The 15925-nt window shown below is 37.7% G+C and overlaps 1 protein-coding gene across 3 annotated transcripts in view; it reads right to left on the bottom strand.

The window, feature by feature from the left end:
• The window catches only part of EFEMP1 (EGF containing fibulin extracellular matrix protein 1), a 49572-nt gene that overhangs the window by 8933 nt on the left and 24714 nt on the right, over positions 1 to 15925 (bottom strand). For all 3 annotated transcript variants that reach the window (XM_042789573.1, XM_042789572.1, XM_042789574.1), the window contains 2 exons: positions 4025 to 4147; positions 263 to 382 (listed from right to left, as the gene is read on the bottom strand). In XM_042789573.1, the coding sequence (XP_042645507.1) occupies positions 263 to 382; positions 4025 to 4147 (243 nt within the window). The remainder of the gene's footprint in view (positions 1 to 262; positions 383 to 4024; positions 4148 to 15925) is intronic.

Genomic DNA, 15925 nt, shown 5'->3' with positions numbered 1-15925 from the left:
GATGCTCCTCAGAAACCTGCTACATCAACAAAACAGCAGGTTTTCAATAAGGCTTTAATTTTCTCTCTAGTCCTCCTGTACTTCTCGGATCACCTCCAGGAGAGCATCTCAATACAGTAACTGGTATGTCTTACTGGTTGGTATTTATTTCCTTTAAGTTGAGATGAAGATACTTAAAATTTCAGCTGTGTCAACTCCTGTGTCAGTATTTGTTTCTATACTGAGTAAGCTCATGTGTCGGTACGTGCAGAGAAGTTCTTACCTACACAGGTGTGGTTGTTGGATGCTAACTGGAAACCGGCATTGCATTGGCAGTAATAGGAACCGGGAGTGTTCACACATCGATGGTGGCAATATGGAGGTAGGGTGCATTCATCAATGTCTGAGTTAACAACAACAAAAAAAAGATAAATGAGTTCAAATGGAATCATGGTAGTTTACTGTTGCTGTCATCTGTCCAAAGAAACTGTAAAGTTAATTGCACTTGATTAAAAGCAGAAGAAAGTGAAAGGTTATGTGAGCTAGGTACTGCTTATATGGATGTTAACTGGAATGCTATTTTACTCTTTAACTTTTTTAAAAATCTGTTTTATGCTGATTGTCTTCTAGCCACTGAGATCCAAACAATTTCAAACTTGACTTTTGATTCAGTTCCACAGTACTAATTAGTCTTGATTATTTTGTATAGGTAAAACTCAGAATATTTTGTTCTGCTTTTCAGCCAAGATTTCTCATGATCAGTCATAATGCCGACCAACACAGTGAATGTGGCTCGTTTTTCCAAAAATTTGCACACTGCACTCTTGGCATGTACTAAATCTTTTCAGCTCTATTAGGAAGAGTCCAAACCTTCAAGTACAGGGGAACAGCAAAGACAGAAGATTAATGGGCCTGAAAAAGAAACAGGTGGTTGTGCTTCTGCAGGGATCTCCCAGAAACTGGCTTGGTCCCCTGAGGGGCTGCCATTGCTTCTCTTCCCCTCCCTGCCTCTCCTGCGTACCTCTGCATACAGCAGCACTAGCATCTTCTGGCTGCACTCTCTGGTGCCAAAGAAGGCAATCAGACTGGCTGTAGCTGGTGCTATCTCAGGCAGTGTTAACTTTCCACAGACTCTCCTTGAAGATTAGCCCTGGTTTTGAGGTGGAGCAGGCTGCCTTTCCAAGTTTCAGCATTCCTAATGTGCATTGGAGCAGGGTTTTCACCTGCGAACCATACAAAATGTGAAACAGCCCATTCTTTTACCTCTCTGCATTTTAAAAGGTTCCCTTGCATTCTGGAGGAGATACTGCCTCTGTTTTTGTATCTGGAAAACATTTTTTTTTATTATGCCGCAATGCTGATCGTGCATGTATGTGCAGCAGCCGTCTTCAGTTGTGGCCTGCTTGAGCTTGGTGAAGAAATCCATGCCGTGTTCTGTACATGTACACAATGTGAGATTTCAAAGGCTCAACACTCAGACAAATAAGACCAGTTTTCACTGGAACAAAGAAAGGCACTTCCCATATCCATGCCAGATCTTGAGTTTCCTACCTCCAGCTGTTTCCACCATAGATGTGTTTAAAAAGAGGCCAAGACTTTTTTTATAATGAGGAAAGTGTTTGTTTTAATATCAAGTGAAAAAATAATCTTTAGAAGTTAACCCTTTCTTTGTCAAATTTGCAGTCACTGTTTGGGGCTAAACTTAGCAGTGGAGTGTTTTGGATGGTTCTGAATGAAAAGGCTTATGCTGGAAAATTCCTGGCTATCTATACAGTAGCGATTTTCACTGTAACTCTTTTGTTACAGAAAGAAATTTGGAAGTAGGAATGGAATAAATTAGGAAGCACAGTAGCTTTCATCCATCCTTGACTTTTACAGGACTAAGCCGTTACAAATTGCTGTTTAAAGATCTGATTATACACTATAAACATATGAGCAGTGCTGTGCTGCTTAGGCACTACATTTATGCACATAAATGCTTCCAGGATCTGACTCCAATTCAATGGGAGTTTTCTTTGTGGGATTGTGCACATCAGCTCCACGGAGATCTAAGGGCTAAGCATTACCTAATCAATTTGACCAAATCTTCTGTTTGAAGTAATGCTGGAAAACAATTCATTCTATCTGCAGTCCTGTATTTCAGAAAAGACTAATTTTGCAATATGTGAAGAAGCAAATAAAAACAAAAAAATCTCAAAAGAAGACAGAAATGATTAGTGAATTTTGATTAAAATCAATCAGTTGTTAGAAATGAGTCCTTTTCTCCCTCTACCTTGAAGCCAAAATAGTCTGGAAAAATTTCTTTCAAATTTGAGAAACATTTCCTCCCATATGGAGAACCTCTATCAAGATTTGGCCCCAAGAACATTTTCTGGCTAAGTTGTTATAAAATCCCCAAAGACAGGCTTTATTCTGAAATGCTGACAGTACTAAGTGTAGGGATGTACTTATAATTTAGGTCAGCGTGTAATATGTAACACAGGTGTTATTCTTGGTTTTGACCTAAATAGAAGGGAAATTTCACTTTCCAGACATCTTCATGTATAGATTTAGATGCATAAATGTATTCACATGTAGATATAAGGGTGTATCATTCCACTTTTCTCTGGAGTGCTGTAGTATGTGTCCCACGAGACTTTCAGGTAGTACCATAGGTCTTGACATGAAAAGTGCTATTGCATAGCAGTAATATACTTTATCTGCTCTAAAAAAATCTAGGTAAACCCCAGGTATTAAAAAAAAAAAATAAAAATCAGTGACCTGTCAAAGCTATTTCTCTATCTGCATTCCAAACTACTCATCCTACTCTTGCACAGAAAACTGAGAAAAATCAGATACATCAGTGTTTATATCAATTTGTCAGTTCAGGGCCTGATACACATCTTTTGTGAAAGAGATAAGAATTTTTGGGTTGATTTCTACAGCCCTTGGTTCAGAACCCTAAAGAGAGGGCCATGCTCAGAAATTGCAGTTAGTCTAGTTGCGTACTGAAATTTCTTCAGTTTCCTTCATGCAGCCCGTGTTAGGCAGTGACTACCTGTAGCCTTTGCAAGGCTTTTTGAAAGAGATTAAAAATAAAAAAATTCTTAAGCACTTTCAAATACAGTATCCCTAACACAAAGAAAAAGAGGAAGACCTGGAGTTCTGTTGTTCCTGTTCTGCTGAGAACAAAAAATGTGCTAACAAATGTTTTTCTCCTATGCTGCATAAACCCAGTCTTGTCTTACTCAAGACCACATCTTCTATCACCTCATGGTGTATATATTTGATTCTCTTTTTTCATAGTTGCGTTTATCTCCAACAAACCTAAGACTTAAGGCTGGTGTGCCTATAAAAGCAATTCATCAATTGAAATCATAATTAAATAGGTGTTAAATAAGGGCTGAAAGAGGAACTCTGCAGGGACAGAGTAATGGCACTTCTGCATAATGTCCCCAAATGGGGATGGAATAGGGAAGATGCAGTGTTTACACTGCACTTGGATTTAATTTAATGCTATACTTGTGTAGGTCTCAAGGGTGCTGATAGTTTATTTTGGCACGAAGAATAAAGCTGGTGGTTTATAAGTTGCTAATATATACCTGCATTCAGAGTTTCCATCTCTTTCATTTATACTCATAAAACAGACTGTGCAAGGGGGCTCTGCAGAGCAGGGATTAGGTTTGTGTGAAGGTAGCACTTTGTCGTACAGATCTGGAGTCAAGTCTCACTGAGGTCAGTGGAAAGACATGCTTTAGTTTGCTGCTATAGTAGACTTATGACTATATCTGGGACATTAGGCAATACCCCAATACAAACAATAAACACAATGGTAACCGTTGGGAAAATTAATCTTGTGAAGTTCAACTCCAAGTGTAGATTATACTTTAAATAGTTTCTAGTTCCATGTTTTAGTGATTAATTACTGTGATAAAGTTATTATTCCATTGCATTTCAAAGTTATATAGCTATTTTACAGTACACACATCTATAAACTTTATAATCAATATAAGGTTTGCAACTGTAGATAATGAAAGAAAATCATTTACTCTAGAGCAACACTTACCAACACATTGGTCCCCTCGTTTCTGATAGCCTGGAGGACACTGGCAGCTGAAGGACCCTCTTAAATTGACACATACTTGGTCAGCTCTACAATTATGTGTTCCAGTTGCACATTCATCTATATCTTTATAAAAAAAATCAAATGCAATATTAGTCATAAAGTTTACTTAATATATTTAGCCTGTTGAAATGCTTTACGCATCTTCAAGCTACTTGTAAGTGAAGGCAGTGAAGTTCAAATATACTTCAAAGATGTCATCTCAGTGCCTATTCCATTTGCAGGACATAAAATGTTATCAGATTCCTAATAGCTTTTAATTCTGACATACTGCATTTGGAAACATTTTCAGATATGGTTATTTTAATCAGTCAGATACTTTGGTCAAATACCTTTAATATTTTGTACTTATCACTATAAAACTTTCTGTAATCTTCTTGCAACTTTATCATATTTTAATAATTTTTTTTTTTTTTTTTCATGCTGGTTGTTTGTTGCATGCTGAATTACTCCGGAAAATTTCAGCATAGTTCATCCCTTTCTCAAGAATGAGTTAGAAACATATTGTTTTGCTGATACTAAAAAGACTCTGGTGATCTCTGTTGCATGGTTCCCGTGCTCCATACTTTGGACAGGGACTTAGAACTTGGTGCTTAGTATGTGATGGCCTTCTCATCAGGAAGAGATCTGCCTCTTTTCATTCCTATGAAAATTCCCTTTAATACAACCAATCTGTTAAAGTATTTGGAAACACTTTATGTATGTTTGTATTTGAACAATACAGCTAAAAATGCAAATACTAGACTGATGCTTTTCAGTGTAATTCAGGAAGCCTTTAGTTCACACTAAGTGCAGGTTTATACAAGTATAAAAACAACATTTTGATTTTGCCTATTCATTATAACTGCTGAAGGTACTTAATTATAATTAAACTGCATGTGCTGACAAATAGGTTGCTTAAAATGGAATTACAATTTGCTTTCTCATCTGAACATCCAAAATGTTGGAGAGCTTTTTATTGTAACCTGACACACTACAGTGAAAAGACTTTTTAATTTTGGCATTGTACACAATTTGGAGACTCTAGGCTGAATAAACAAATTCCTTAAAACTTATGATCTCTAGTTTACAAATCTCAGCTGACCTCTCTATTTGTATAGGCACTGGGGACGTTAGAACATCACCAGTGGCAGATTCTGGGTGGTGCTTTGGAAAAAATGATGGATTCTTTCTCATAGCAAATGAAAACAATTTTGACCACAAGATTCAATAAAAAATAAACCATCAACAGTTTGAATTAATTCTCAATGCTTGCCCTTTCCCCAAATGTCCAAATAGTTTACATATATCTTCTCTTTATCTGACAGAAAAAAAAAAAAGTCCTTTTATGTTAGCTTGCTCTTTGCATTTCTGCATAATATCAGTCCTAATGCTGCTGTGTTGATGCAGGACTTGCTGACTGCATTGTTCTGTACTGACAGCTGAAAAGCACATTCTCAGGTGTAAAGACTTTCAGGGACTGTAGCTGGCTGCCTCATACCAACCTGACACATCATTAAATGCTTGAGCCAAAGCACAGTGGAGTTCAATGCAAGTCTTTGCAGGGACTTCACTAGGCTTTGCATGTACTCCTAGTTTCTACAAAAGTTGAAAATAAAATGGCTATAGTACTGATATAGTTCAAATCCTTTTTGTTGCAGTGTGTGCTAGAACAAAGAAAGTTTATTTGATCTTTAGGAACCTCACATATGAGTAAACTTGACATGAGTTACTTTTTAAGATGGATTAGTTAAAATGCATTAAGTCCTTATGTTTCCAACTGCATCCATGGCTTGATTTCAATTTAGTTTAATTTCTATGGAATAATAAGCTACTCCAGTTAAAGTGAAGCAAACTAGATTGACTTATGCACTCAGGGTCTTTGATTTTTCCCAACGGTAACTTCAGGTTGAAAGAGAGAAAATTATTCAAAAGTAGCGTTTGACTGCTAGCTGCCTCCTCATTTGGAAACTCTTGGAGGATTCGATGTTATGGCCAGAAAGACCTGTATGTTTATAGGAATCCTTTGGAGATCTAAACTTCTTACTGAAGTTCAGATCCTGAACTGGGTTGCATATTAGCTGTGACTGTATGTCCTGTCTGTCTTCTCCATGTCAGGAAAACACATATCAGTATGTGGCATATTCTTGGTGGACTTCAGAAGATCTTTATCAGTCATGCTTTATCAGCATGACTATAGTCTGCATTGTCATGGTAATTTTTGCTATTTTGACAGTGTCTGCTTCGTGACTTTTGTTGAGATATGAGTCCCTAGGCAAACTAGTGAAACAGATACACAGAATGAAATATTGATGTGAGTTCTCTGAAAACTCCAATCCTATTTTGTTTGGTGGTGGACTTTACTGAACTGCCTAAGGTGGGAAGTGAAGGTGGACAGGAGAGCAGCCTCTAGCCTTCACTGGGGAAGGGAAATAGGTTGCTGTGCTTGGAGCAGTTCTGTTCACATCTGTGCAAAGAAATCAGTAATGTTAGGGGAAGGGGGATGGCCTGAAGATCATGTTTAAGTGCTTCAAGGAAAATATTGTGGGAGGAGGACAGGCAGCTAAAAAGGTTTCCATTCTGGAACATTCAGTTCTAAAATCTCTAGTATTGCAATAATTACAGATATGTCTGCTGTTGTGACTGATACAAGGGTGAGGAAGTGAGTGGAAGATCTCAGTGCTGAAAGCAGTGCCAGATGTGAATTGTATTGGTGTGATACCAGAAGCAGCCCAGCTCTCGTGGAGCAAAGAAGCACTGGTGGATTTTTCAGTGTGATGTTGCTGCACAGATCTCTGCATCTATGCCTTTAAGTGAGGCTCAAAGAGAAGTCTTCAGCTTCTTGGCACTTGATGTGACCTGAATCATCCTCCATCAGAGAAAGAGTCTTTTTTTTTTTCTTTTTTTTTTTTTTTTTTTTCTTCCTAACTGTCCTGAGAGTCATTGGTGTAATAGAGGAGTAGAAGTCATAGGTAGGAAGCAACATCAATGTTGGAGGTTTCCTTGGGGTGAGCCAGATCAGCTCCATTTTTCTCTGAGGTGGCAGAGGTAGAGTTATCTATCAACACACACATCCCTATAGCCCCCTCCCCTGCTATCAAAAAACCCCACCACTTACTCAAACCCAGGACATCTCCCCATGTGAAATAGCATAAACTTAGCCTGGTGGTGCCAGTACTGATCTGGGTTTCCCACTTATGTGTTTGTGGTTCTTGAATGGGTAGACTGTCTATCTGCGAGTGTTTAGGGTCTGACTGATATGAAGCTTCCAGCTTGTTTTCCCAGTTTTCCCCTCTGTATGGAAATCAGTAACTCCCAGGTCTTCATTCCATTATTCTAAGAACTTCCTTTTCCAGTTTACATCAGACTTTCCCAATCCATTAGATTCCTAGCTTGTTTAGCATAACTTGCACAGTACCCTCTGATTCTGTGATAGTGATCTGGAAGCTGCATCGATTCCTGCTTTTAGTCTATATCAAATGCAATAATACAGGGATGAGATGGTGGTTATACAAAGCACATGTTTTTCCTTAACTTCTACCATCTTCTCTCATTTGTCTTTCCTGACAAAATCCCTGGACTTAAGTGTGACCATTAAATGAGTACACTGGGATTCCATACTTTTGGTTTCTGCCTACTGGAGACACCCATGACCAGGCTGATGTGGTATCTGTGAAGAGACAGCAATCTGGGGCAAAGGTGTGATAGAAATTCCTACATGAACATCACAGAGCCCACCAGCTTTAATCCTTAAGAGCAAGATAAATTTGTCTGACCTTTCCTCTCTAGCATGAATGTTTAATAATATCTGTTACATGCGTGTGTATTTATAATAATTCAAAAAATTAAAACAAGACACTCCACTGCACACACTTGTCTCTCTGGGGAGAGGGTGAGAGAACAAACATGTGACAGATGTTTGTCATGTTGCTTAATGCACTACTGGAAAGCACTCAAGATACCACAGTGATGAGTGCACTATAAGAAACAGATCTAGAAAGAAAATAATGGGCTTTTACAAGCTCATTCTTGAGCATCTTTCCTCTGCATCCTCTTTTCCAAATTTAGTGTCATCATGATCAAGTTTGTTTCCATAAATGTTTCAGCAACTGATGCCATAGCTCAAGCATCTCCATTACACAAGTATCTTGTAAGCTATACCTGAAAAAATACCCTCAACTCATTCCTCATCAACTTTGTTTAAATTTAATTTCTAGATGTTTCACATACATTTGTTCATAACCAGTAATGAAAATGATCTTACCTTTTAACATTACCCTTTCTTTGCTTCTTTGCATTTTCTAATCTTGGCTAGCATTTTAAAAGGTTGTGCTGTTCACTATAGATAAACAAGAGCTGTTTGTATTAAATTGTTAAACAACTTGGATGGTATTTGATTATTGATGCATGAAACCTGTGAAATACAGATTCATTCTTAAACTCATTGTATCTCTGAGTCTGATCTAAGATGTTGCGTAGATTTCTATTCCCGGACAGTTATTCTCTGGACAGTGACAGCCTGTGTACTCGGAAAATTTCCTTTGAAATATCCTGGATGTCTCTAAAAATCTTTTTACAGATTGATCTTACTTGAAAGTGGAGCTGAGTTACCTTCAGTGTCTTGATCATTGTAAAAATCAAACTCGGATAATTATGTAGTCTTTCATCAGGCCATTCAAAAGCAAATTTATTATGGGATTTATGTGTACTTTAGTTACAAAAAATTGAAGAAAACTTGTAAAATGTGTTTGGATTGAGTACTTTAATTTTCATATGTTGTCCATAGGTGTGACATCCAGAATACTACATTGAAAGAGTTTCAATGTCAAGCACTTGGGGGATTGCAAAACACAGAATGCAGGTTCTCTGAAGTGTCTGAATTCAGATCCATTAAGCATCATGACATAGTCTTTAATTATATGAATCTCACATTCTGTTTTTCCTGCAGGCTTTTGCTCAGTCAAACCTTGTAATTCTCAAAATGGGTTAGGTGGTATGATCCTCTACCCAGTTGCAATGATTACTGCTATATAAAACCATAAATTGAGGTAGAGAGTCAGAGTCAATAGAGAAGTGGGGGGAGGAGCATTACAGCTGAGGACACTGGTGTCTCAACTTACATGTAAGCCACACTGCTTTTTCAGAAAGGTTTATGGAAGTCCCCAACTGTACTACGGTAAATATGGCCATCAGACCTCAACGACTTATCCTAATATAAATACCACCTTTTGCAGAAATCTCCAGGGCTATTCTAGAAAGTCGATTTTAGAAGACTTTCACATTAATAACCATCTGCAGGTTAAGATAATGCTCTGATTTGCATAGGCCACTGTTTGAAATTTGCAGGGTGCTACAGAAATAATGTGAGAACCATGGAGGGCAGCAGAGCTTGCTCCTGTATTCCTTGAAAATATAAATCAACTTGCATTTCATAGTTTTAATTCCACAAGCCTCACTAATAGCTATACCCAGTGATTCCCTCATTTTCCAAATATGTACCCGCGCTCCCTCTTGAAGTGATTTACACAATTATGTCCTTCCATTGCTGACTTTGGCAGCCTGCACTATATTTCAACCATCAGTTGTGTACAAAAATTTTGCCTGACCTGCTTTTCAGCTATAGCTTTCTCTAAATCTAGTGTATCATTCCCTGTTTTAGAGGTAGTTAGTTTTTCTATTTCTCTACTGCAATCCACTCTGTCAGGCTCTTATCTACATCCATAAAATTCTTTCCTAGTCTCTCTTTCTGAGCTACAAACCTGGCTTCGTTCCCTTCATGCTGTGACTCATTTTTCCCAAACCCCCTGACTCATGCTGCTTGCTCACTTATGCAACAGCTTAATCTCTGTAATTTTCTTCATATCATTATGAGAAATGAATACATAAATTCACAAGATGCATTTCACCAGTGCTTCAAACTTTTGTAGAAAAAAATGCAATCCATATCTATCCTTCATCTTATTTCAGCCACTTAAACCTTTTCTCCTCTAGCTCATACCTGTATGTTTTGCTCAGGCCTGGAGAACTGTATTCTTACCCAACTCAAGTTTGTCTTACTCCTGTGACTTAAGTGTTCAGCTTCTTGTTGCTCACTATCTCTCAACATACTGCAATTTTACTACAGCATCTTCATGCTCGCCTTGTTTGTGTATATATTAATCTGTTCAAACAAGTCACAAAATGTTTGTAGGTGCTTTCTCTATTCTGGTCTGTAGCAATCTTGTGAGCAGAATATTCCACCAGGTCAAAAAGAGGGCTCTTAAAGTGACCTTAAGGGATTCAAATTCTTATTTCTACCCCCACTGAGCAGTATCAGTGGACCCACTTCTTCTGAATGCTTCATACAAATCTAAACCCAGAATGATTCCACCAATGTCAGTGCTGCACTTGCCATTGACTCAATTTGTTTTGAATGTAAACAATAAATATTTTAGTTAATCAATTTAAATTTTTTGAGTTCTCAGTGTGAGTGAGACCAGAAAATGACTTAGTCTATTTTTCTAATAGCTTAATCTGAAGAAAAAACACAGCCTCCCATGTAAGCAATGGCACCAGTGAGTCTGATATCAGACATACAATGATCTACACAGTACTGCAGGTATCGTGAACCTCAGGATTCTGTTACACCTTTCACTTTCTGTCTACTTCATTAGCTTTCCTTCTGTCTGTAAGACATTTTATATTAGTATTTTTCAGAAATAACCAGCTGAAGGTAAAATACATGAAGAAATTAGACCACTAAAGTTCTTCCACGAGTATGAGCTTACTTTATTTTACCAAATTAAGTATTCTGTCCCTTATTTATGTTTCTTATATTGTTCTTGCAACTGAAGCCAAGCTCACTGCTATGTCGTTTCCTGGATCCTCCCTGATCCTTTCTTACACATAGGAACAACATTAGCAACTTTCAAATTCCCTGGTTCCCTCCCCAGCCTTAGCAAGCTATCAACAATTTCTGTCAAAGGCTTTTCTATTTCCCTTGCTACTTCCTTCAGCATTTGGGATGTTATTCATCTGGGCTGGATGCCCAGACAACTTTTAACTCATTGGTGTTGGGAGGCTGTGCTTTGTGGTGGTAAATACCAGCACAAAATATGTTACATAACATCAGGTCAGTAGGTACCAAAAGATTAAATATTTGGAGAGATTTCTCACTTCTCGAGTGGCAAAACCTGTTAATATAGAGACCTCCACTTGAACAGTGCAGTCACTATCCAGTAGTGTCATGAGGTAGCGTCTATAATTCTGTACACCTCTGTGGCAGCCCATAAGCTCCCTCTTTATTGCTGTTTTTTCTCTTTCCCTTTTAAATTTTCCTTTGGCCCTTTCATGTTAAGTATATTGGACTGATTGCCCTGGTAACAAGTTTTCACAGTTGAGCGAAGGTAACCTGCACAAATACTTGTTTGCACAGGAAAAATATATGTAAGGGCCAAGACCTACATTTAAGCAAATATGTGAGGTAGAATGTTTAAATTAATGAGACTTTCATGAAAAATGGCATGACTTCTTTTGGAGTGCTGAAACATTTCCCCTCTCACATTTGAGAGTGTAACAAAGCAAGTTCATTGTAAGCTTGTCTTTTAGTTTTCCTGGACATCATGGCACAAAAAAATAGAAGTAATGCAAAGTATTAACGTAGAAAATGTAAAAAAAAAAAAAAAAAAAAAAAAAGTAAAATCAAATGCAATGCAACTTGTAGTTCCTTGTGCGATTCCTGTATTTGGACTGCAAAAGTGTTAGCAACTACCATGAATTTGGGAAGTTACCCAACCACAGTGACTTCATGAATATGAAGGTAGAGGAAAAGCATCCTTCTTCTATTAACTCAACAGAGTTAACAAGGGATCAAGCTGTAGTAATTGAGTCTGGACTGCAGTACTTTGTCACAATTATGTATTGTCTTTGGTATGTCCAAACTGAATTGACTTATCACATAGAATAGCTAAAGAAAGGAGTGAGCCATAGCTTTCAGCACTAGAACATCTCCCACATGTTTGTTTGGGAGTGGCAGGCAGCTGAAAAGGAAAAAAGAAATGAATGAAGCTTTGAATTGATGCATTACTTCCTTTCTTCCTCCACTTTGTCTCCATCTGTGATGCTACCTTCCTTCTCCAGTGTATGCCATGCGGTCTGTGAATTACACTGCCAAAGGTTAATGGCTTTTAATTCTGAGATTTTTTTGACTTTGAAGATGGAGATGCCAAGTGCAACTGAACATGCTTTTTCCATTCTGCATCTTAACACAAGACAATGCTTATAATCTCTACATTCAGGACAGCATTTCTGTGGTGACAGCGTAAGGGTGCTTAACCTGAATCAGCACCCAAACATGAATTCTGCTCCTGTGCCTTCTGCACAGTAGCTGTCCATGCTGGAAACGGTATGGTAAGTCAAAAAGCCCAATGCTGTATTACTACAACTTTTTCTATGTTGTGCTCTGTACTTTTCCAGGCCCCCACCAGTAGCAGCCATTAACATGGCTTGTAGGAATGTGTTCTGATAAACATTCATTATCGAATCACAACCATAGTGAATTAAATGAATGTGACACAAAACCCACTGTTCAAGTAATACAGTAATTAAAATGATTATTATAAATAAAAGTGGTATGGCTAATAAGAAAACAATGTTAGTCTGATACAAGGCCATAAACGCTATTCCCAAAAGACATTTAACAATAGTATTTTCTATCCAATGTTACTTCAACATGTGTTCATAAAACAAGAACACGGATGTTAACATATATGTCTTTGTGTTTAAACTTTCTCAAAGGGAAGAGTACTTTTTTCCCAATAGAAGACCACATTGTTAACTATTAGTCTTCCTGCTCATCAAAAAGAAAAATATTCCATGTTTTTGATTGATCTATATTAATTTAAAATTTGTATTTTTGGCTTTTTCTGCTGGGGCCATAAATGGAGCCATGCTTGCTTTCAAGTTACAATCCAGTATCTCAGTGCAAAGTGTCTGCAAGTCTCAAAGTGCTTCAAAATGTGAGTTGTCATAATGGTAAACTTTTTGATTTACATTGCAATAGCTTATTTTTACTTTCAGTAGAGTATTTCCTGCTGTTGCTTTCTTGTGACTTTATGCTAGAGGTCTAACAACTTGTGCTTTTTGGTTCATGCCTGCCTAAGAGAGGATCACCCACCCATGATGACCAATACACTTGGATTATACTCAAAAACAACAAGGGTGGATTAAACTATTCCATTATTGCAGATGAAAGAGTTCTCCCCGACATCTGGCATATCATCTTCAAAACTGATATGGAACATTTCCATAAATTCAGCTTAACATTGTTTTTGTGAGTGTTCCAAAGTATTTTTAACATGAAGAAATAGCATGCAAACTAATTTCCTATTTGAAAGTAAATGTCTTGTTCTTATTTCTAATTCACCCAGTTATTAAAAAGAAAAAAAAAAATGTTCACTTAACTTGAAGCATACTGTTTTGTTTATTTAAGTTAATGGAAAAGCTAGTCAGTGTTTGATGTAAAGCTGCCCCCTTGCTTGAAAGAAAACCAAACAACTGGTTATGAATTATGAATATCTCCTAATAGTTTCCAGAATTATCTGAAGGATGTATTTTTTTTTTTCTTAATTACGTACACTTAAAAGTTCCAAGTTCCCTATTCATTTCCATTTTGTTTATTTCTCTCCTTGGAAACCTCATAAGCATTTTCCTTTAGCTAGGCTTGACTGAACAAAATATTACTGCTACAACCTGTAATATTAGGGAAATAAAGGCCCAAAAGCTCATTGTGGTTTTTAATTAGGAAGTTGAAGAATCACTCATTAAATCTTTGCAAGCCTTTTCACAGCACTTAAACTGGCAGCTGCTGGGTACCTGCACAGGAAAACACAAACTTCTGCCCCAAAAGCATGCTTCAGAGCACACTTTAAAAATCAACTTTTATTCTGAGAGAACATATAAAACAGTTCCTGCAAAAAAAAAAAATCTTGCCTTTCTTGTATGTTGGCACATCTTCAACTGTTTCAGTCCTAATCAGACCATTCCTCTTGTGAGGAACCACAGTGTCTCCTACAGTGAGGGAGGCATCTCCACGTGGGAGTTGCTGGCAGAGGTTCTGCAGTGGGGGAGGCGGTCAGGTGAAAACCTGCTCTGTCTGTGTGGCATTACCATAGTCTGCAATGTCATTTGGACAGTAAAGGCAGCTAGTTATCAACTGAACAAAACCGAATTAACACAGCAAGCAAACCGATGCACTGAGCATAAACTATGTGATATCCAACCTTGGCCTGAAATACAATAGCCTGGGGAGTTTTTTGGGTAGTGAATGCATAACTCATCAGGGCACACTTTGCTACCTTAAGATATAAGAGACTCAAGATATAAGACAAAGGACTTAAAATATTTGATATAAGGGACCAATTTTATCAATAAAATCTTTGTCCCTTTCAGCTTTTGCAGGCTGAATGAGCTGGTTTAGGAATTTTAACTGTAGTTCTCAAGCTGAGAACATTTAAGTTCAAGTCGAGTTCAATAGCAGCTATCAGAAGGAGAAAGCTTATCTAAATGATGATATTGTTTTTAGCACTAATCATCCTATCTGTTGGCAGTACCAACATGCTGCAATCTCCACAGCTCCCTACGTAAATAAGCAGATTCCTGATGCTGTTCCAACTTCAGAAATGCCTTTGAAGGCATTATTTAGTTATGAATTTTTCCTCCGTGGTTATGTGATACTTATAGCATGTTGCTGTATGTACCCACAGATGCCTTGCTTTGAAGAAATGTATCTAATACTTATTTACTTTCAAAATATAATTGGTGGGCACTGGTCAGTATTTCACCTTCTTGTGAAATAAAAAATGAAATGGTTAAAATAAATTAGCTTTCATGTCTTCTACAACTTTTGAATGATAGAACAAGAGAAGCAAATTATGAAAATAGTACTTAAAAAAGACACATCAGTTGATTTGGTCCAAAATATACTCTAGGGATGGGAGGGGATTGGAAGAGCTGGGATAGAAAAACACAATGTTCAGGTTGCACAGTTCAAGTAAAGTGAAGCGAAAGGGATGTGCAAAAGTTAAGATTTCTGTGGCAATATCAATTTGACTATGCTACAAACAAGCAGTGTTACCTGACACTGATCTGACAAAACCATCAGGAATAGTATCTTGTGAATTTCTGTTTGCCTGTCTTGCCTTAAGAATTCACATTAGCTGGCTCTCCATTTGCACTTAAGTGGAAAATCCAATTTTCCATGTAGTTCTTAGCATGAAGAGGGCTTAAAATGAAGTTTCAAAACCCCTTTTTTTTGAAAAAGAATAGATACAAGAGGTGAAGCCAGGCAGGATCAAAAGAGAGGCAGAGGCACCAGGGAAAAAGAAATCTATTCTTTGAAGGGAAAAGAAAAAAAAATGGCAGGATGACTATTTATGAAGGAAGAAAAATGAACATAAAAGTTAAAGAGATGTATCATGATAGAGGTGACTCAGCCGAGGCTAAAGAAAAGAATGGGGAGCGGGTCGGGGGGGAAGTAAGGCACACGAGAGCCCTACTAATGTAGCTGCTTTCTACTTACAGAAGTAGTGTTTATTAAACACTTTATTATAATTCAAGACTAACAGTGTGATCTGGTTAGATCACCAAGGTGTTTTCGATGCCCACTTTTTGATCACAGACCACGTAAGTACCTGCCAATGTCTGTATTTTGCTGCTGTTTTTCTCATTCACAGTATAATTGGAGCTGTTAGAAGAATACCTAAATACCAAGTGCCGAGGTGGTCCAGAGCACTCTGTGCAGCGCAGAAGAACGTGTCCTCCTGTGGCTGCACGTGCCTGGGACATGGTGAGAGCAAGACATGAGCCCATGGGAGGTTATGGTGGGCT

Source organism: Tyto alba, unplaced genomic scaffold (genome assembly GCF_018691265.1).
Source record: "Tyto alba isolate M040663 unplaced genomic scaffold, T.alba_DEE_v4.0 Super-Scaffold_16, whole genome shotgun sequence".
In the NCBI taxonomy this organism is placed as follows: domain Eukaryota; kingdom Metazoa; phylum Chordata; class Aves; order Strigiformes; family Tytonidae; genus Tyto; species Tyto alba.
The sequence above is the reverse complement of the archived record's forward strand: the minus strand, read 5'-3'. Positions and strand labels throughout refer to the sequence as shown.